Source organism: Protomyctophum parallelum, assembly GCF_964188405.1.
Source record: "Protomyctophum parallelum genome assembly, chromosome: 1".
NCBI lineage: Eukaryota > Metazoa > Chordata > Actinopteri > Myctophiformes > Myctophidae > Protomyctophum > Protomyctophum parallelum.
In genome coordinates this window covers 99,756,741-99,778,310 of record NC_139697.1, presented here as the reverse complement: position 1 = coordinate 99,778,310, position 21,570 = coordinate 99,756,741, and the positions used below count along the sequence as shown (strand labels likewise).

General features: G+C 47.1%; 1 protein-coding gene across 2 annotated transcripts in view; it reads left to right on the top strand.

Moving 5' to 3' along the window:
- LOC310867119 (dual specificity protein kinase CLK4-like) overlaps nt 1–19,785 on the top strand; it is a 41,996-nt gene extending 22,211 nt beyond the window's left edge. Inside the window, exons 1-13 of one of the 2 annotated variants that reach the window (XM_083776938.1) lie at nt 1,625–1,651; nt 3,781–3,950; nt 6,684–6,847; nt 8,257–8,344; nt 8,937–9,003; nt 9,371–9,484; nt 11,278–11,444; nt 13,705–13,799; nt 14,080–14,209; nt 14,501–14,583; nt 15,863–15,942; nt 16,827–16,917; nt 19,493–19,785. In XM_083776938.1, coding sequence (XP_083633064.1) covers nt 8,308–8,344; nt 8,937–9,003; nt 9,371–9,484; nt 11,278–11,444; nt 13,705–13,799; nt 14,080–14,209; nt 14,501–14,583; nt 15,863–15,942; nt 16,827–16,917; nt 19,493–19,642 — 1,014 coding nt within the window. In that variant the 5' untranslated portion in view covers nt 1,625–1,651; nt 3,781–3,950; nt 6,684–6,847; nt 8,257–8,307 and the 3' untranslated portion in view covers nt 19,643–19,785. Of the gene's footprint in view, nt 1–1,624; nt 1,652–3,780; nt 3,951–6,683; nt 6,848–8,256; nt 8,345–8,936; nt 9,004–9,370; nt 9,485–11,277; nt 11,445–13,704; nt 13,800–14,079; nt 14,210–14,500; nt 14,584–15,862; nt 15,943–16,826; nt 16,918–19,492 lie in introns of those variants that run through there. The other variant, XM_083776937.1, reaches the window with a different exon arrangement.
- Nucleotides 19,786–21,570: the final 1,785 nt, after the last annotated feature.

Below are 21,570 nucleotides of genomic sequence, written 5' to 3'. Positions count from 1 at the left end.
ACGAATGCAGCGGGAACAAGTCTGACCCAACACTGCAGCAAATCGGCCCCAAAAACAGCCGATCTACAAGCATGAATCACAACTGACGACAAGTGTAGATTGGAGATCGATCTGCATCTATGAGAAAAACGGGCGTTAAAATAATTGGTTACTCAACAAAAATAAAAAGTGCTCTTATCGGTGAGTACTAAAAATGAACGTACTCGTCCCTGGAAAAATGTTTCCAGGGACGACTCTAGCCTCTGAATTTGAGTGGCTAAATATGCATTTATTAACAAAATGTTACTGCGATTTCTTTATTATTATTATTATTATTATTTCCTACAGTCCTACTAGACTCCAGGTAATTACATCTGGCCACTAAAGATCATGGGATCTATAGAGGGTATGCGCATGCATAGAGTGAGTGGCAAAGAGGGTGGCAAAGTGAGTTTAACGTTGTTTAATGCAATCATTTAGGACTTTTCTGTTTGGATGTATGGGGCCGTCGAGGCCAGAAAGTCGTTTTGGGCAGGAACCCCTTTTGGAGGCCAGAAAGTCGTTTTGGGCAGGAACCCCTTTTGGAGTTTTAAGCATTACGTTATGCTTTAGCAGTTGAAAAATAGCAGATCTACAAGCTCATAGCGCGCCACCGAGTGGCGCGCTACGAGCTTGTAGGTCTGCTATTTTTGAAAAATCGAAGAACGACTGACATTTTTAGAATCTGCTCTCAGGTCGGAATGGGTTAATCAGACCAGTGTGTGTGTCCAGTGGAAACCTGGTATGAATCTGATCTCAGGTCACTAGGAGTTCCCGTCTCCGCGGCACAGAGCACAGCCTCTCAGCGCTCCTCTAGGGTCGTCGGAGTCCAGCGTGTTTTGGCGGAGCACCTTGGCGTTCTCCGCTAGAGCATAGTTCACATTTCGGAACGGGATGCTTTTTCCCAGCCCGACCAATCGGAATGGAGGAGAGGCTTAGAGACTAAGTGGATAAGTGTCAACCGAGCGAACGTTCCCATAAACCATCGGAGATGGAGATGGATGGGAACGGCTTCTATTCTCTATGAATAGCTGTGGAAGGTGAGAGGAGGAGAAAGGGCCCCGGTCACGGCTGGAGAGACCTTTGACCTTAGATCTGTGGCTGGTTGGAGGGAGGAGTGCTTAAATATAAAACCCAGAGAGGGAGAGAGAGAGAGAGAGAGGGAGAGAGAGAGAGAGAGAGAGAGAGGGAGAGGGAGAGGGAGGGACAGGGGGAGGGAGGGAGAGAGAAAGGGTGAGAGGGGGAGACAGGGGGGGAGAGAGAGAGGGAGAGAGAGAGAGAGAGGGAGAGGGAGGGACAGGGGGAGGGGGAGGGAGAGAGAAAGGGTGAGAGGGGGAGACAGGGGGGGAGAGAGAGAGGGAGAGAGAGAGAGAGAGAGGGAGAGGGAGGGACAGGGGGAGGGAGAGAGAAAGGGTGAGAGGGGGAGACAGGGGGGGAGAGAGAGAGGGAGAGAGAGCGAGAGAGAGAGAGGGAGAGGGAGGGAGGGAGGGAGAGACGGACAGGGGGAGGGAGAGAGAAAGGGGGAGAGGGGGAGACAGGGGGGAGAGAGAGAGAGCTCCCATATCCCACTGACATCTCACCCAGCGTCAGTCCGTCAGACCCTGCCTGACAACCTCTCCACACCGTCAGAACGGTACAAACAAATCCACATTGCAAAGACGCTTCGACCATTTTTACAACAACTTGTCATCTATTTTGTAAGCGTTTTGTCTCATGATTTTTTTTTCTTTACCTGACCTAATTGTGCAGGTCAATGCTTTTTTTTTTACCAGCTGCTGTGCTGGTCTATGTTCGATCGCTTTTCCTTTCACTAGTACTGCTGTACTAGCAAGCCATCTTTCTCATTGGCTGCCGTAGTGGCCGTGCTAGCAAGTCATCTTTCTCATTGGCTGCCGTAGTGGCCGTGCTAGCAAGCCATCTTTCTCATTGGCTGCGGTAGTGGCCGTGCTAGCAAGCCATCTTTCTCATTGGCTGCGGTAGTGGCCGTGCTAGCAAGCCATCTTTCTCATTGGCTGCGGTAGTGGCCGTACTAGCAAGCCATCTTTCTCATTGGCTGCGGTATCGTCATGCGAACCAAGGGATAACAGGTACGGCACTGTGTGTGCACACACACACACACACACACACACACACGTAATTAAAGACATATATTACATTGGCGCGCGACGTGATAAAAACTGACATAGATATTTACATTTCATAGCACAGTTCTGCAGATATAATAAGGCAGCTGGTAATTAATTCATCAATTATTATTTTTTGGTTGTTGTTATTGCTCATGTGTGCCTCCTTTTAATTGACTTGTTTTAACCTTGTTGCCCACTGTACAGCACTTTGTGACATTGTTTTGAAATGTACTTATACTGACTGTATGTACAGTAGATTTACAGTATTTACAGTAGACACGGTGGAGTGTCATTGGTTGTAGTGGTGCTCTCATCTCGCTGCCTGGAGAGCAGTGGTTCCCAACGTGGGGTCCGAGGACCCCTAGGGGTCCATGAGAGAGCTCCAGGGGGTCCCCAGAGAGCTCCAGGGGGTCCCCACAGAGCTCCAGGGGGTCCCCAGGGAGCTCCAGGGGGTCCCCAGAGAGCTCCAGGGGGTCCCCAGGGAGCTCCAGGGGGTCCCCAGGGAGCTCCAGGGGGTCCCCAGAGAGCTCCAGGGGGTCCCCAGGGAGCTCCAGGGGGTCCCCACAGAGCTCCAGGGGGTCCCCACAGAGCTCCAGGGGGTCCCCACAGAGCTCCAGGGGGTCCCCAGAGAGCTCCAGGGGGTCCCCAGGGAGCTCCAGGGGGTCCCCAGGGAGCTCCAGGGGGTCCCCAGAGAGCTCCAGGGGGTCCCCAGAGAGCTCCAGGGGGTCCCCAGAGAGCTCCAGGGGGTCCCCACAGAGCTCCAGGGGGTCCCCACAGAGCTCCAGGGGGTCCCCACAGAGCTCCAGGGGGTCCCCACAGAGCTCCAGGGGGTCCCCAGCTGAATGATAATCAGGAACCAAATGTATGGGTGTGTCACTCAGAGATAACGTACGAATGGACCCTGACGGGATGCCGTCGTGATGACTGTTTTGACACTTGCTGAAAATAGCCGATCTACAAGCGCGACAACGTTGTAGAGCTTGTAGATCTGCTATTTTCAGCACGCAACCACGTTGTAAAATGACTTATCTGTTTTCTTTCTCTTTTTTTAATCCGTGCTATCTGACCGTTTGAAAAGGACCGCGTTCTCTTTTAATTTACTGTTAATGTATATCATCATTTGCTGTACATGTGTTTCTTCCGCTTTCATTCAAAAGTGTAAAACCGTAAATTTGTTTGTGTAGAACAGTTCTATATATTCTTATAGTAATCATCGTTGATTCGTTATAGAGTTTGTTTCCCCCGTGACAGGAGTCTGTGCTTCTTAAGACTGAGGTCACGGTTCATGTTAGGGTTCCTCTGAACCAATCAGACTGCCCATTCTGACCTGAGATCAGATTCATACGAGGTTTCCACTGGACACACACTGGTCTGATGAACCCATTCTGACCTGAGATCAGATTCTAAAAATGTCAGTCGCTCTTCGATTATTCAAAAATAGCAGACCTACAAGCTCGTATCGCGCCACTCGGTGGCGCGATACGAGCTTGTAGATCTGCTATTTTTAAATAGCTAAAGCATAACATGATGCTGACACCAAAATGGGTGCCCGGTCAGAATGGGTTAATAACACAACGGCGAGTGGTCCTGAATAATACTGTGTTTCTGTGGTCTGGTCTCGTCTGGTCTCCTTCAGGCGCGCTCCGATCTCCAAGAGGCTGGAGCCCAGGCAGCAGGGCGGGGCCACGGGGCCCAGGCAGCAGGGCGGGGCCACGGGGCCCGGTGGCGCTGAGGGCGGGGCCACGGGGCCCGGCGGCGCTGAGGGGGAGGCTGAGCGCTCCCTGCCCCGGAACAACCACAAGAGAGGTCAGACACCCCAGCATGCTGTACTAATAACGTTGGCTTTAACACATTTAGTACAGGAAGTGCCTTCAAAATAAAGGCTATAGAGTGCCAGAGTTGTCTGATCGCTTTTACTTTGAAAGCCATGAAACAGGAAACACTTGCCTAAAAAAGTTGACTTTACAAAGGGACCTCACATCCCCGATCATCTTAATATATTGTTTTACGCTCCAAAAAGAGCGCCCTGGATTAGGAGATACGAGTCATTCTTTCCGCCGCGCTAACATGGGAGTCAATGACAAGCTAATAGTTGCACTGAGCGTTAGCATACGGCAAGCGAAAAGCGAAATGCCAAAAAAAATAATAGGAAGAATTCTGAATATTCTTATCTCGCCCCGCGTCGCTGGGACGTCGCTAGGACGTCCTCACACGTCAATAGTACTAATATTTCGGGATCCTTATGACGTTCTCAGACGTCCTATGTATAGAATCTGTTAACGATGGAGTGCTGTGATCTTTGGACTTTTTCTGTTTTGTATTTGACTGTGGAGTTAACGTTACTCTAACAGACCGCCAGGTGTTTGGCTGCACATAAGCGGTGCGCCAGCGCGCATGCGTCGTCAAAATTCAAAATGCGCTGTCAATCAAGCGCCGGGGAAGTGCTTCTGCGTACCAACAGCCGGGGCCGCCTAGAATGATTATTATGGCCAGAATACTAGTAAATTCTGTGGCGAGAGCATTTTCCACGATTGCCAATCACAGCACGTCTTGCACAAGTGCACACTGGCCATTGTGGCCAATCACAGCGCGTCCTTACTCAAAAGGGGGAGGATTCCATGCTGCTTTCTGCTGGGACTGGGAGCCTGGGAGGAGTGCGGTCGGGTTGACAGGACAGGAGTTTACCACTGAGAAAACCCTGACACAAATAGTTTCGTCTTCTCCGTTTCAGACTACTGTAGTCCCCGGTGTAAAAGGGCATGCTTTGGATGCTTTGCACTCTTCCCATTTGCCGCTGTGCTTGTGTTTGTTTTCCGGGTGCTGGAGCAGCATGGTTGCTCGTGTGCGATGCAGTCTCTCACAGCCTAGTCACCGGCCACCGACTTTTTACGGGTACTAAGGTTTTAGTTCCGACATAGTGGAGTGGGAAGAGTTTAAAGCATTGCGGACTGGCACTGCTACTGCCCAACATGAACACCGTGTCTCGACATACTGTCCCTTATTATCGTAAAGTCGGGTAGTTACACTGTTTATTTTGCACCGAGGAGCCATGTGTGTCTGACTGTCTGACTACGTCGCCTCAGCTAAAAACAAAACGGAACCCTGATGTATGCTTCACCGTACGATGTGTCGCATGTAAAAGAAATTGCTGATCTGCAAGCTCACAAAGTGTCGCAACACGTTGTGAGCTAGTAGATCGGTTATTTAAATACAAAATATTAAAAAATCTAAATATTGCTTTGATGCTCATATTATCCTTAGGAAGTATTAAGTTGTTTTTATTAGAATATGCATTCCATAGGGCTGGACCACACATGGACCTAGATTATTTTTAATAATGGGATGAATCTACAACAAGAGCCATTCTAGGGCTAAATCTAGAGTTGCAATACCCTCCATTGACTCCCCACTCATCCAATAAATATTGTTTTGCTATAAGTTCTTCATCCCTCTTTTATCCATCCGGCGAGACGGCATTTTAGGAGAACCAAGAAACTCCTCCAGGTGCTCCTCTGAGTACTAGACCAAAAAAGTTGTGTGCAGCCCTGAGTTAAATAATAAAGAAATTGCCATTAAAAAAAAAACAAAAAAAAAACACTTTGAATATCCAAAATAGCTAAAACTAGAGAAAGCAGCAAATTAAAAGAACGTATCACTCATCTTTTACTTTCTCTAATAACCTAAAACATGAACCTTGGTTGAAAATAAATAAAAGATAAAGTTGTCCTTTAACAACCAAGTCTAGCCCAGTAAAAAAAATATTACCAGAGAGGGTTGTGTAAAAAGACTTTGATGGTATCTTGGATTAGACGTTGTTCTATTTGATGCAGAAACACAACATCATTGCCTTTAATGCAAGTAATATTAACGAGTGTCAATGAGGTTTACCTTTAATTGCTTGACAGAAAGTAGCTCATAACATGTCTACAGTGGATTTTTATGAAACAAACACTTTGCAGATAGAAAGAGGATGATTCAAGCTTTTCGTACAGCTGCAATGTTGGTGAGTTTGACATAGTTTAATACAATGAGATTCAGATAGGATTTTTCTGTTTGGATGAATGGGCTGTCAATGGCAAATTGTGGCCATTAACCCATTTAGAACTGAGGCCGATTTTAAAAAGAAAGTCTACTACATCCAGACCGTTTTCTGAAAAACCTATGTTTCTATGTCAGTGGTGCTCAACCTTTTTCATGTCAAGGACCCCCAAAAATCATATGTAATTGGCCGCCGTCCCCGTCTGAAAATATGTTGTTCCAGGGACCCCTCCCAGAAGCAAAGATTTGAGTTAAAAAAAAACTCTGAAAGAATATATATTCAAAGATTTGTCTCGATTTCTTCGATCTACAAGTTCGTAGCGCGGCACTCAGTACAGCTCCATGGGCTTGTATATCTGCTATTTTTCAATAGCTAAAGCATAATTCTTAAAACAAAGGGGTTCCCGTTCAGAATGGGTTAACTTAAGATGGCCGCGGTCTGCATATAAGATCTATGGCCGAGCCACAATCTCAACAACACGTGTTCCTTCCCACTGATAGAGAATGGGTTTCCTGACGGCGTCACCACCACCAACGGAGACGTGTCCAAGCACAGCCTGCCTCCGCTCGGCAACGCCACGACTACCACAAACTCCAGCGCGCAGCCGCGCTCGTCGCACGCACGCTCGCGGAGAAGCAGCTCCCGCAGCCGAAGCACCAGCTCGGTATGATGCGCACACACACACACACACACACACACGCACACACACACACACACACACACACACTGTGCCTGTCCTCTCCTTATATCTGTCTCTGTCCTCTGCTTTTCTCTGTCTCTTGTCTGTCTCCTTCTCTCTGTTTTGCCCATCTCTGATTCTGTCTTTTTCTCTGTTTTGTCTTCTCTTCTTGTCTCTGTTCTGTCATCTGGTCTTTTGTCTGTCTCTGTCCTCTTGTCTTGGTTCCTGTCCTTTCTGTCTCTTCTTCATCTCCTCGCCTCTCCATCTGCGTTCCATCCACTCTGTTGAGCGTGGCAGTCCCGCCCCACTGTCAGAACGACACGAGGGCAACCGGAAGATCATTTCCCATTCATGTTTCCCATAGACGTTTATTTAAAGACATTTAAGCCTCGGAAACAAAGCCAACTCATGACAATGAACAATGTTTTGAAACTGCCTTTTATTTCTTCTAGTATTCGATCGGCCCAAACTGTGTTTATCGTCATGTTTATTGCTGGCTTTGTCCGAGGCTTACAGATCTTTTACATACATAGTTTTTGAAACGTTTATGGGAGAAATGAACGGGGAATTTTCTTCCGGGCCTGTCGTCGTCATGAATGGGGGCGGAACTGCGACACTCTACAAACACCAATTTTTGGTCCGAACAAATAGTTAGAAGAAAAATAACAAAAGTTTTTCTTCTTTCGAATTATTTGTTCGGCCCAAAGAATCCAGTGTTTATTGTCATGATTTGTCAGCAGCCAAGTTGGCTTTGTCTGAGGCTTAAAGGACCACTTCACCACTTTTCAGCCTATCGTCATATAATAGGTCCTCACTAGAGACCTACTGTATATCATATAGGAAAACTATTGGTGGAGAGGTTTGTCTAACCCATGTTATGCTTCGCTGTGATTGGACCATAGCAGTTTGGGGAGGCGCTTAGCTATAGGTCAATAAGGGCCTTTCTCGGCCCCATCCCTCTCCCACTGTTTATATTTTGTTTGGGATCCAAGATGGCCGCAGCACCAGGAGGGCGTGGGGCGGAGGTGAGCGGGCGGGGTCGACATAATGCCCTTACTGGGCTGCGTTCAAGACACTTGCCTTGTGTCTGAACACAGCTTTGATGGATGTGACAACCGGGCAGGTGTCTTGAATGTGTGAACGCAGCCCAGTAAGGGCATATGTCGACCCCGCCCCACCCCCTCCTGGTGCTGCGGCCATCTTGGAAACAAAACACAATATAAACAGTGGGAGAGGAGGGGTGGGGCCGAGAAAGACCCTTATTCTCTCCTGGTGCCCTGAAAGCGGGCGGGTTCTGTGACGCTCTATGTACTCACCAACATGTCCTTGTGTTCTTCTGACTGCGTGCGGCTCCACCTGACCCGACGGCGTTCTGCGACGCACGCCGCCTCCAGAGAGGACACGGGAGGAAGAGCGGCAGCTGTGAGGACGACGACGAGGGTCACATGGTCTACGACACCGGCCTCGTGCTGAGAGAACGATGTACTGAGCACCAGCACCCCCTATCTGTCATAATAAACACTGCACCTGACTGTATAACTAATAATTATAACCATGTACTGAGCACCAGCACCCCCTATCTGTCATAATAAACACTGCACCTGACTGTATAACTGATAATTATAACCATGTACTGAGCACCAGCACCCCCTATCTGTCATAATATACACTGCACCTGACTGTATAACTAATAATTATAACCATGTACTGAGCACCAGCACCCCCTATCTGTCATAATATACACTGCGCCTGATTATATAACTAATAATTATAACCATGTACTGAGCACCAGCACCCCCTATCCGTCATAATATACACTGCACCTGATTATATAACTAATAATTATAACCATGTACTTACATTAACATTGTTAGCAGAGTTATTGGCAGAGCTACTGAGGGCAGTCTTTCTGTTGTGAGTGTGTTGCTGCCGTCTTGTCCACATTGTTGACAGTCCTGTGTCTGTCTGTCTGTCTGTCTGTCTGTCTGTCTGTCTGTCTGTCTGTCTGTCTGTCTGTCTGTCTGTCTGTCTGTCTGTCCGTCCGTCCGTCCGTCCGTCCGTCTATCCATTGCAGTCGAGGTGGTCTCTAGCCTGGGCGAGGGAGCGTTTGCCAAAGTGGTGCGCTGCATTGACCGGCACAGGTAAGTGTTTTGCAGACCCCCCTGTGTGTGTGTGTGTGTGTGTGTGTGTGTGTGTGTGTGTGTGTGTGTGTGTGTGTGTGTGTGTGTGTGTGTGTGTGTGTGTGTGTGTGTGTGTGTGTGTGTGTGTGTGTGTGTGTGTGTGTGTGTGTGTGTGTGTGTGTGTGTGTGTGTGTGTGTGTGTGTGCGCGCGGACAGCATTTTTCAGTTTTGCTTGTCCTCTAATCTACGTGCCTCCAAAAGATTTTGTTAAAGACATTTGTACGACTGTCTCACAGTACACCATTAATTATCTGTCTGTGTCTGTGTGTGTGTGTGTGTGTGTGTGTGTGTGTGTGTGTGTGTGTGTGTGTGTGTGCGTGCACTCCAGTGGCCGTGACGTGGCCCTGAAGATCATCAAGAACATCGATCGGTACCGCGAGGCGGCTCGGTCCGAGGTGGAGGTCCTGGAGGAGATCAGGAGGCTGGACGACGACGACAGATTGTAAGTAACACCCATTTACTGTTTACTGTTTTCTGACAAACTTATGTTTCTGTGTCAGTGGTTCTCAATGTTTTTGAGTGGTGCAACCACTCCAAGGAACAGCGATGTCCGTGTCCGCCTATCCGCCTATGTGTTGTTCACCTATGTGTCCGTGTGACATTAATGAGCACGAGTATGACTAGTACCAGTAGGGGCGCTGTTGTGCCAGAAACAGAGAGAGATAGTGCTGCACTGTTGCCTGCTAATGAGAGAGAGAGGTTGGGGGGTGGGGGAGTTGCACCACTCAGTTCACACAGGTGTGATTTTTTACATCCCGGTGGGTTTGAGCTCCACTGACATAGAAACAGATTATTCAGAAAACGTTTTTTTTTTTTTTTTTTTTTTTTTAGAATCTGCCTCTGGCTTTAATCCAGACTTCTGACTTACAATAAGCAAGAACAACACACGGTAATACGTCAAATACATAGAAATAGTCATCAAGAATCCTAAGGAAGCTCAGAACCTAGCATCTGTCCAACAGTAGAATATATGTACAGTAATGCTTTGCATATACAGTACACTATAGAGAATGCTATCTAAGTTACATAGGTTGAGCCTTTGCATACGCCTGTAAGATCGTCGAGGCTATAGGCGGGCAAGTGCTATAGGGGCCAAGACTTAGCTTGAAGAGTTGGGTTTTCAGACTACGGCGGAAGATTGGGAGTGAGTCTGCGGTTCTGATTGCAATTCAGTATTTTAGCCGTGACGTGAGCGCCCCCTCCTGAGATACTTCCGGGTCCTACTTTTGTGTCGCTTTTGTGTCCCCATAGAGTTATACTGTGACGCTCCGTCGGACTAAATCTGAGACGAAAACAACCACGAAAGTCTAATTTTACCGCTTTCCTCGCAACAACAAAGCTGCGCTGCTTTCCCAAATCTGGCTGTGACAGGCCGTCTGCCCCACATGGAATACTATCGCCATTTTATTTAATTGTGTCTAAACTAAATCCTCATTAATGCAAACTAGATTCAACATACTCAAGCCTGCACACATTCTAAATATGCCCCGAATAATAGTAATAATAATAATAATAGTCTTTATTGTCTCCACATCATATATTTTTGTTGTCATGGACACTTGTACAAAACATTAATAATTCTACTCGAGTTGGAAGCATTAAGAACTATTTTAACCCTCAATGGCTTCCTTTCTGAAAAATAACGTCATTGTAAAAAGATTCACGCGTTTAGATATTTACAATGAGATGCGGACGGGAGCTGGTGCCACTTGGACCCGGACGTAACGTAGCACTACAAAATGACGTCGGACTTAAATACTGAATGAAGTACGGAAGTTCATTCCATGGTTTTGGAGCCAGAAGGGAAAGGAGTCTGGGACGTGTGGAGCCATAGGGCTGTATTTTGCATGTCTCTTTCGCAAGTACCAGGTCTCTTTGGCCACTCAGAATAGCCAAATGGCATTGTTCACGTCTCCAGGTCTTTAGTTTACTCAAGTTAGGGAATAAGACCTGGTACTTAAGACACGCATAATACAGCCCTGAGAGTATAAGACTCACCACTTCATGGCGGCCTCTTCTACATAGACTTCTTTTGGCCAATAGTGACAAAGGCGTGACACGAACCACGTTTACCGGCCTGTTTTTTTCTGCCCCCCTCAATGTCGTAACCCTGTCTTAACTCACTGTATGTGTACAGTATGGCTCTGGTTGTCTCAGGCTGTTTTAGTGAATGTTCTGCCAGCCTCCCTGTGTTGGCTGATCTCTCTCTCTCTCTCTCTCTCTCTCTCCCCCCAGTGCGTGTGTGAAGATGCTGGAGTGGTTCGACCACCACGGTCACGTCTGCATCGTGTTTGAGCTGCTGGGTCTCAGCACCTTCGACTTCCTCAAGCACAACGACTTCCTGCCCTTCACCGTGGAGCAGATCCGTCACATGGCCTTCCAGGTGGTCAAGGCCGTCTGCTGTGAGTATATAGATCAGATATACTGATCGTCTGTGAGTATATAGATCAGATATACTGATCGTCTGTGAGTATATAGATCAGATATACTGATCATCTGTGAGTATATAGATCAGATATATAGATCATCTGTGAGTATATAGATCAGATATACTGATCGTCTGTGAGTTTATAGATCAGATATACTGATCGTCTGTGAGTATATAGATCAGATATATAGATCATCTGTGAGTATATAGATCAGATATATAGATCATCTGTGAGTATATAGATCAGATATACTGATCGTCTGTGAGTTTATAGATCAGATATACTGATCGTCTGTGAGTATATAGATCAGATGTACTGATCGTCTGTGAGTATATAGATCAGATATACTGATCGTCTGTGAGTATATAGATCAGATATACTGATCGTCTGTGAGTATATAGATCAGATATATAGATGGTCTGTGAGTATATAGATCAGATATACTGATCGTCTGTGAGTATATAGATCAGATATATAGATCATCTGTGAGTATATAGATCAGATATACTGATCGTCTGTGAGTATATAGATCAGATATATAGATCATCTGTGAGTATATAGATCAGATATACTGATCATCTGTGAGTATATAGATCAGATATACTGATCATCTGTGAGTATATAGATCAGATATATAGATCATCTGTGAGTATATAGATCAGATATACTGATCGTCTGTGAGTTTATAGATCAGATATACTGATCGTCTGTGAGTATATAGATCAGATATACTGATCCTCTGTGAGAATATAGATCAGATATACTGATGGTCTGTGAGTATATAGATCAGATATACTGATCGTCTGTGAGTATATAGATCAGATATACTGATCCTCTGTGAGAATATAGATCAGATATACTGATCGTCTGTGAGTATATAGATCAGATATACTGATCGTCTGTGAGTATAGAGATCAGATATACTGATCGTCTGTGAGTATAGAGCGTCGTTGTCCCGCCCCCTTCCATGACGACACCAGGCCCAGGAAATAGTTTCCAATGCATTTTATCCTCATAGACATTTCAAAACGTATTTATTTAAAGACCTTATAAGCGTTGTACAATCAGCGTGACAAATCATGACAACAAACACAATATTTTGGACCAAACAAAATAATTACAAAGAAGAAAAACAAAACAAAAAAGTGTTGTAACCTGCCGTTTTCTTCTTCTTTATAATTATTTGTTCAGCCCGATTCTTTTTTGTTTGTTGTCATGATTTGTCACGACAAGAGTTGGCTTTGTCCGCGGCGTAAACGTCTTTAAATAAATACTTTCTGAAAAGTCTATGAGGCCTAGGGTAGGTACCCTCACAAAAACATGCAGTAATCCTGGTCTCTAAACTGCCTCCCCCTGGCCAGCTGGGGCGCCTGATGGAGGGGAAAGGAACTGGTTGGAATAACGTGTTCCTTCCACGCGCTACGTCCAACCAGGGAAACTCCCCCCTGTCAGGTGTAAAGGAGCAACTTGGACACTCAGGCATGAAGGAAGCATGAGTTCAAGTCCGTTGCTCTCCCTAGGTTGGCGGAGGGTGTGTAGAGCCCAGGATCACATCACAGGATGATTGACACAGGGGTGAAAAATGGGTTACAAAATCGTGGGACAAAAAATATAAATAAAACAAAATAAAAAAAATGAAAAGTCTATGAGGAAAATTAACGGGGATTTATTTTCCGGGTCTCTCCAGGGGGCGGACACATGGCCTTCCAGGTGGTCACGGCCGTCTGCTGTGAGTGGTATACTGTTGATTTTTGACAGCACATTTTGTCATTTGAATAAAAATGTAATTTCGTTTTTTTTTTGTCATATTTTTTAGCCATCTGACATGCTTTAGTGTCGTAATGGCTGATTTTACACTTGGTTTGCGCTCTGAAAAGCGCAATCAGATGGGACTTTTTTAGTGAAAAAGGTTTTTTTTGTCATAGTTTTACTCGACGAAATACACACTAGTACAATAGATACTAGATATCTGACCACACTAGTGGTTCCAGAAACCCAAAAAAAGAAATGTGTCGCCCGATAGGGGTGGGGTCACGGGCCACGGGAATCCTTGAGAGATTGGACTACGGTATCTGTTGTTGTGAGTACCCAGACCAGAGATAGGACTACGGTATCTGTTGTTGTGAGTACCGAGACCAGAGATAGGACTACGGTATCTGTTGTTGTGAGTACCGAGACCAGAGGACTCACATTCACGTCCAACCGTTTTCTTTTCTTTCCTTTTTTTTCCCAGTCCTGCATCGCAACAAGCTGACGCACACGGACCTGAAGCCAGAGAACATCCTGTTTGTCTGCTCCGACTACCAGATGGAACACAACGCCAAGATGGTAAAACTCTCCACTCCTCCTCCTGCTCCAGTGCTGCTCTTTGGGCAGCAAATTTAGATTTTAGTTTAGTTTTAATTAATAAATTTAGTTTTAGTCATATTCGAGTCATCTGAAATGTTTTAGTCTTTGCGGCCTTTTTCGTGCATGCTGTTGGCACTGGCTCCATGACCCCTGTGTGTGTGTGTGTGTGTGTGTGTGTGTGTGTGTGTGTGTGTGTGTGTGTGTGTGTGTGTGTGTGTGTGTGTGTGTGTGTGTGTACGCGTGCGTGCACGCCTGTCAGAGGCGAGATGAGAGGACGCTGAGGAGTCTGGACGTGAAGGTGGTGGATTTCGGCAACGCCCTCTTTGACCACGAGCACCACACGTCTGTGGTGTCCACGCGCCACTACCGCGCTCCGGAGGTCATTCTGGGTAACTATGACCGCGCACGCACACACACACACACACACACACACACACACACACACACACACACACACACGCGCACCCATATGGGACGCACACGCAGATTAGACGCACCAACAGACCGACAACAAGTGTTGTCTTTGGCAGCAGATTTAGATTTTAGTTTTAGTCATAGTCTCTCTCTTTAGTATGTATTTTGGTGGGGCCTTGATGCTGTCGTAATGACTGATGCGACGCATTGTGAGCTTGTAGATCTGCTATTTTCCGCATGCAACCAAGTGTAAAATGTGTGTTCAGATCTAGGGTGGAACCAGGCGTGTGACGTGTGGAGTATGGGATGTATCCTCATGGAGTTCTACCTCGGTCTGATGATGTTCCAGGTACACACACACACACACACACACACACACATCCAATGTTTTCTAACGGGATGACCTTTTACGCAGAGCCTGGGAGTCGATGGTCACTGAGGGGGCGCTTGTTTTACAGGCGACCGGATTAAGTCTGTTAAAAAGACCGGATTAAGGTTGGTGAGGGGTCCGTTAAAACGACCGGATTAAGGTTGGTGAGGGGTCCGTTAAAACGACCGGATTAAGGTTGGTGAGGTGTGCGTTAAAACGACCGGATTAAGGTTGGCGAGGGGTGCGTTAAAACGACCAGATTAAGGTTGGTGAGGGGTGCGTTAAAACGACCGGATTAAGGTTGGTGAGGGGTCCGTTAAAACGACCGGGTTAAGGTTGGTGAGGGGTGCGTTAAAATGACCGGATTAAGGTTGGTGAGGGGTCCGTTAAAACGACCGGATTAAGGTTGGTGAGGGCTGCTTTAAAACGACCGGATTAAGGTTGGTGAGGGGTGCGTTAAAACGACCGGATTAAGGTTGGTGAGGGGTGCGTTAAAACGACCAGATTAAGGTTGGTGAGGGGTGCGTTAAAACGACCGGATTAAGGTTGGCGAGGGGTCTGTTAAAACGACCGGATTAAGGTTGGTGAGGGGTGCGTTAAAACGACCAGATTAAGGTTGGTGAGGGGTCCGTTAAAACGACCAGATTAAGGTTGGTGAGGGATGCGTTAAAACGACCAGATTAAGGTTGGTGAGGGATGCGTTAAAACGACCAGATTAAGGTTGGTGAGGGGTTCGTTAAAACGACCAGATTAAGGTTGGTGAGGGGTCCGTTAAAACGACCAGATTAAGGTTGGTGAGGGGTCCGTTAAAACGACCAGATTAAGGTTGGTGAGGGGTGCGTTAAAACGACCGGATTAAGGTTGGTGAGGGGTCTGTTAAAACGACCAGATTAAGGTTGGTGAGGGGTGCGTTAAAACGACCAGATTAAGGTTGGTGAGGGGTCCGTTAAAACGACCAGATTAAGGTTGGTGAGGGGTGCGTTAAAACGACCAGATTAAGGTTGGTGAGGGGTGCGTTAAAACGACCAGATTAAGGTTGGTGAGGGGTGCACTGCTCCGTGCTTGCGGTTATGGTTAGGTTAGGGTTTGAGGTAGGTTGTCGTTCGGGAGTAGCCGGAGCTGTAACACAAGCGTCCCCTTCAGCGCCCATCGAAACCGAGGCTCTGCGCTTAAAGGCGTCCCGTTTTCCAACATATTGCCTTCCTTCCTTCCTTCCTTCCTTCCTTCCTTCCTTCCTTCCTTCCTTCCTTCCTTCCAGACTCATGACAGTAAAGAACATCTGGCGATGATGGAGAGAATCCTGGGACCCATTCCACCTCACCTCCTCAACAAAACCAAGTATATTATTATTATTATTATTATTATTATTATTATTATTAACCACTTTAACCTATGGGTCAGAATATTTGAATATTCATTATTTCATTTTAAACATAAACATAACATAACATAAACATTGATTATTAAAATAATCTGTATTTATTGTGCAAAAAGCGCAAATCCAAAACCAAAATTACAGACCTGTACGTTTTTGTTTGTTTGTTTTCACTCAATGATGCTGTTGCTGCAGGGTGAACTATAGCTAGCATATAGTATAATGCATTGATTTCCAAAGTGGGGTCCGGGGACCCCCAGGGGTCCTTGAGGGAGTTCCAGGAGGTCTCCAGCTACATGATAGTTAGGAAGCAAATGGACCCTTATGGATCTGTAACTTTGAGAGTGTACAAACGGAACCTGGTTCCATTTGTACACTCTCCAAGTTAAATTAACATAGATTTTACAATATAAACTGGGGGTCCCAGAGATAGAAATGCCATTAAATGTGGGTCCGTAAACTAATGCATGTCAAACTGGGGGGTCCTTGAAATTAAACGGGTTGAGAATCACTGCTAGAGCCATGAAAACCTTCTCTTATGGGGGTGGGGGGGGGGGTCCCTGGCATTATGTTTTTAACCCATTTTGGTGTTAGCATCGTGTTATGCTTTAGCTATTTAAAAATAGCAGATCTACAAGCTCATAGCCCGCCACCGAGTGGCGCGCTATGAGCTTGTAGGTCTGCTATTTTTGTGTCGACTGAAAGTGTCGACCGACTGACATTTTTAGAATCTGATCTCAGGTCAGGAATGGGTTAATCAGAACAGTGTGTGTCTAGTGGAAACCTCGTATGAATCTGATCTCGGGTCAGAATGGGTTACATAATATGGGTCCATGTATGTGTACAGGAAGCAGCATTACGTGCACGCAGAGCGCCTGGACTGGGACGAGAACAGCTCCAAAGGGCGATACGTCAGGAAGAACTGCAAACCACTGAAGGTACCTCCTTATGGAAAATAAGATACGCCAGGCCCTACTGCTGTGCTGTGTGTGTGTGCGTGCGTGTGCGCGTGCGTTTGTGTGTGCGCGTGTGCGTGTGCGTTAGGGCATTCATCAAAAAATCGATTTATCGATTTATCGATAAACGAGTCACGAGTCGACTCGTAGCAGCGCGAGTCGAAAGTTGAGCTTTTTTTTTTTTTTTTTTTCCCCTTTTTTCATTGCATTCAGAACGCGCCCTTAATTAAAAACCAAATGCAGCTGTGTAGGCTATGTGGCTCTCAGCGCGCGGTGTCCCACTATTGAGACTGGCTGAAGTCTGTTTGAACTGCGCTGTGTCAGAGAAGTAACAGATAGAAGCACGCAAACGTTACCCCCAAACGATATCCCCCTCACCTCCGTGCTGGAAATATAACGTCTGGGTTCCCGAGGCTACATGCATGCTGACGCAATGACTGTCTGTTTCTGGCTAAGCTTTACGCGCAGCGCACATGAACCTCTCCGTCTCCGGTCAGTGCGGGTTGTTGTTTATTTGCATGGCTCAGAAAATGAGTAACAAATGAGAACGTTATCGAGTTGTGGAGGAGGAGGAGGAGGAGGAGGAGAATAATAATGTCATATCTCTCATTGTGTTCTCGGTGCTGCTGCTGCGCTGTGTGCCAATACCACTACTTTACCTGGATAACATCATCTTTTCATTTTGACATGATTCACATGAAATAATAATCCTGTACCGGAACCGCGTGTAGCGTTTGGTTTCATTAATGCGATCGTCACAAAATAGCCTACAGCTGCTGCTGCTAAAGATACAAAGATTGGACATTTTTAAACGACGCAAAACTTAGAATTCCCCTCTTGCGTACCAGTGCCACGTGTCCCGCGGACCGGCACCGGTGTTTGGGAACCTCTGATATAGATGATACATGCACTGTGACTGTGTCATATTGGAGAGGCCACTGAATGCGCAGTGCTATGTTTGACATGCTCCGTATTTGAGCGCGCGGCAGCTCCACCCGCCCCTGTTAAATCCCCCCCCCCCCGCGCGTCCGCGTCCGCCCCCCCCCCCCGCCGCCAGAAACGATAAATCGACTTATCGATAAATTACTGTCCGACAAGTCGACTGGGAAAAATCTCAAGTCGTTAATGCCCTAGTGTGCGTGTGTGTGTGCGTGTCACAGATGGCGACTCGAGTTAAAGACTCTCACTCGAGTCGCCACAAATGGGACTCTAGACTCCCCTCGGACTCGCCCCTCAAAGACTGTAAACAGTATTAGATATTTAATAGCCTATTTAATAGCCTATTTAAAGTTGTCACGACGATATAGCTGTAGCTCTGTTTTGGAACATTGCACGGATAAGATGAATGGAAAAAACGGTTTACTTTTGGAACGGAGACATTAATAATAATAATAACTCCGTTGTTACGTCAGTGGAAACTAAATGGAGATATCCTTCAGACTCCTGAATTGGAAATGGAGCCGTGAGAAGTTTGGAACTTTTAACAAGCCAACGTGAGTAGTACATTGTGCCTTTCCTCCTGAAACTGGCTGTGGTGACTGACAGCATTGTCATTGATTTGATGGATAGGCAGGGGCCTAAATTAATCTATATTATGTGTAGCTATATAGCCTACTATTCTGATAAACAATCATTCTGTGCTTGCGTGCATGCGTACATGAGCTTCAATTACACCACTAGCAGTAGCAGTAGCCTGGGGCGACCATGAGGGGGCAGCAAAAGCCAACATTAGTGTCAGGAATTACACTTAGAAGGAAGACCCATTTTCCACCAGTTAGTTGGTTCAGTTATTTTCCACCAGTTAGTTGGTTCAGTTCTTTTCCACCAGTTAGTTGGTTCCCAATGGGAACCGGTTCAGTTCTTTGTGGTTCTTAGTTCATGAGCCAGAGCTCCAAAATTGGAACGTTAGTTATGAATTGAGTGGAGAAAAATCATACCTATATTAGATTATCACCATGGAACTTAATTCCCCAGTTGACTACTTACACAAAGACAATGATTTATTGTATTACAATAAATCCTCTTCCCCTCCTCTCCTCTCCCTCTCCCTCTCCCTCTCCCTCTCCCTCTCCCTCTCCCTCTCCCTCTCCCTCTCCCTCTCCCTCTCCTCTCCTCTCCTCTCCCTCTCCTCTCCTCTCCTCTCCTCTCCTCTCCTCTCCTCTCCTCTCCTCTCCTCTCCTCTCGTCCCCTCTCCTCCCATCTCCCTCTCCTCTCCTCTCCTCTCCTCTCCTCTCCTCTCCTCTCCTCTCCTCTCCTCTCCTCTCCTCTCCTCTCCTCTCCTCTCCTCTCCTCTCCTCTCCTCTCCTCTCCTCTCCTCTCCTCTCCTCTCCTCTCCTCTCCTCTCCTCTCCTCTCCTCTCCTCTCCTCTCCTCTCCTCTCCTCTCCTCTCCTCTCCTCTCCTCTCGTCCCCCTCCTCCCCTCTCCTCTCCTCTCCTCTCCTCTCCTCTCCTCTCCTCTCCTCTCCTCTCCTCTCCTCTCCTCTCCTCTCCTCTCCTCTCCTCTCCTCTCCTCTCCTCTCCTCTCCTCTCCTCTCCTCTCCTCTCCTCTCCTCTCCCAGCATTACATGCAGAGTAAGAGCATGGAACATGAGCAGCTGTTTGACCTGATCAGGAGCATGATGGAGTACGATGTAAACAGGAGGATCACCATGGAGGAGGCCCTGTGGCACCCCTTCTTCACCCCGCTGAGAAAGGACACCCGCAAATAACACACACACACACCCCTTCTTCACCCCTCTGAGGAAGGACACCCGCAAATAACACACACACACCCCTTCTTCACCCCCCTGAGGAAGGACACCCGCAAATAACACACACACACACACCCCTTCTTCACCCCACTGAGGAAGGACACCCGCAAATAACACACACACACACACACACACCCCTTCTTCACCCCACTGAGGAAGGACACCCGCAAATAACACACACACACACACCCCTTCTTCACCCCCCTGAGGAAGGACACCCGCAAATAACACACACACACACACCCCTTCTTCACCCCACTGAGGAAGGACACCCGCAAATAACACACACACACACACCCCTTCTTCACCCCCCTGAGGAAGGACACCCGCAAATAACACACACACACACACACCCCTTCTTCACCCCTTAGGAAGGACACCCGCAAATAACACACACACACACACACCCCTTCTTCACCCCTTAGGAAGGACACCTGCAAATAACACACACACACACACCCCTTCTTCACCCCTTAGGAAGGACACCCGCAAATAACACACACACACACACCCCACTGAGGAAGGACACCCGCAAATAACACACACACACCCCTTCTTCACCCCTTAGGAAGGACACCCGCAAATAACACACACACACCCCTTCTTCACCCCTTAGGGAGGACACCCGCAAATAACACACACACACACACCTTCTTCACCCCTTAGGGAGGACACCCGCAAATAACACACACACACACCCTTCTTCACCCCTTAGGGAGGACACCCGCAAATAACACACACACACACACCTTCTTCACCCCTTAGGGAGGACACCCGCAAATAACACACACACACACACACACCCCTTCTTCACCCCGCTGAGAAAGGACACCCGCAAATAACACACACACCACACACACCCCTTCTTCACCCCGCTGAGAAAGGACACCCGCAAATAACACACACACACACACACCCCTTCTTCACCCCGCTGAGAAAGGACACCCGCAAATAACACACACACACCCCTTCTTCACCCCCCTGAGGAAGGACACCCGCAAATAACACACACACACACACCCCTTCTTCACCCCTTAGGAAGGACACCCGCAAATAACACACACTCACACACACCCCTTCTTCACCCCGCTGAGAAAGGACACCCGCAAATAACACACACACACACACACACCCCTTCTTCACCCCCGCTGAGAAAGGACACCCGCAAATAACACACACACACACACCCCTTCTTCACCCCTTAGAAAGGACACCCGCAAATAACACACACACACACACACACCCCTTCTTCACCCCTTAGAAAGGACACCCGCAAATAACACACACACACACACACACCCCTTCTTCACCCCTTAGAAAGGACACCCGCAAATAACACACACACACCCCTTCTTCACCCCTGAGGAAGGACACCCTGAAATTACACAAAATGAGAGGAAACACAAAACGTTACAGCGGAGATGAGAGGTTTCTGCCCGATGGAGATGAGAGGTTTCTGCCCGATGGAGATGAGAGGTTTCTGCCCGATGGCGACGCACACCGTTTAGTTTTTGGAGGAACCCTACGCAAACGACTCACATGCACACTCACTGTGTGTGTGTGTGTGTGTGTGTGTGTGTGTGTGTGTGCGCGTGCGTGTGTGTGTGTGCGCTCCACACTCCATAGGAGTGTTGTATAGACTGTATCAGTCCTGATCAATCAGAGACAGTGCAGCTGACCTCTGACCCGTTACCTCAGGATGAATATGCATAATCATAATAGTCGTGCATATGCATAATTATACTACTCATGAATATGCATAATCATAATAGTCATGAATGCATAATTATACAAGTCATGAATATGCGTAATTCAGGGGCGTGTTTGTCCAAAGTGCCTTAACAGTACCTTTGGATGCAAATTCTTTTTGTATTGTATTTTTCTCG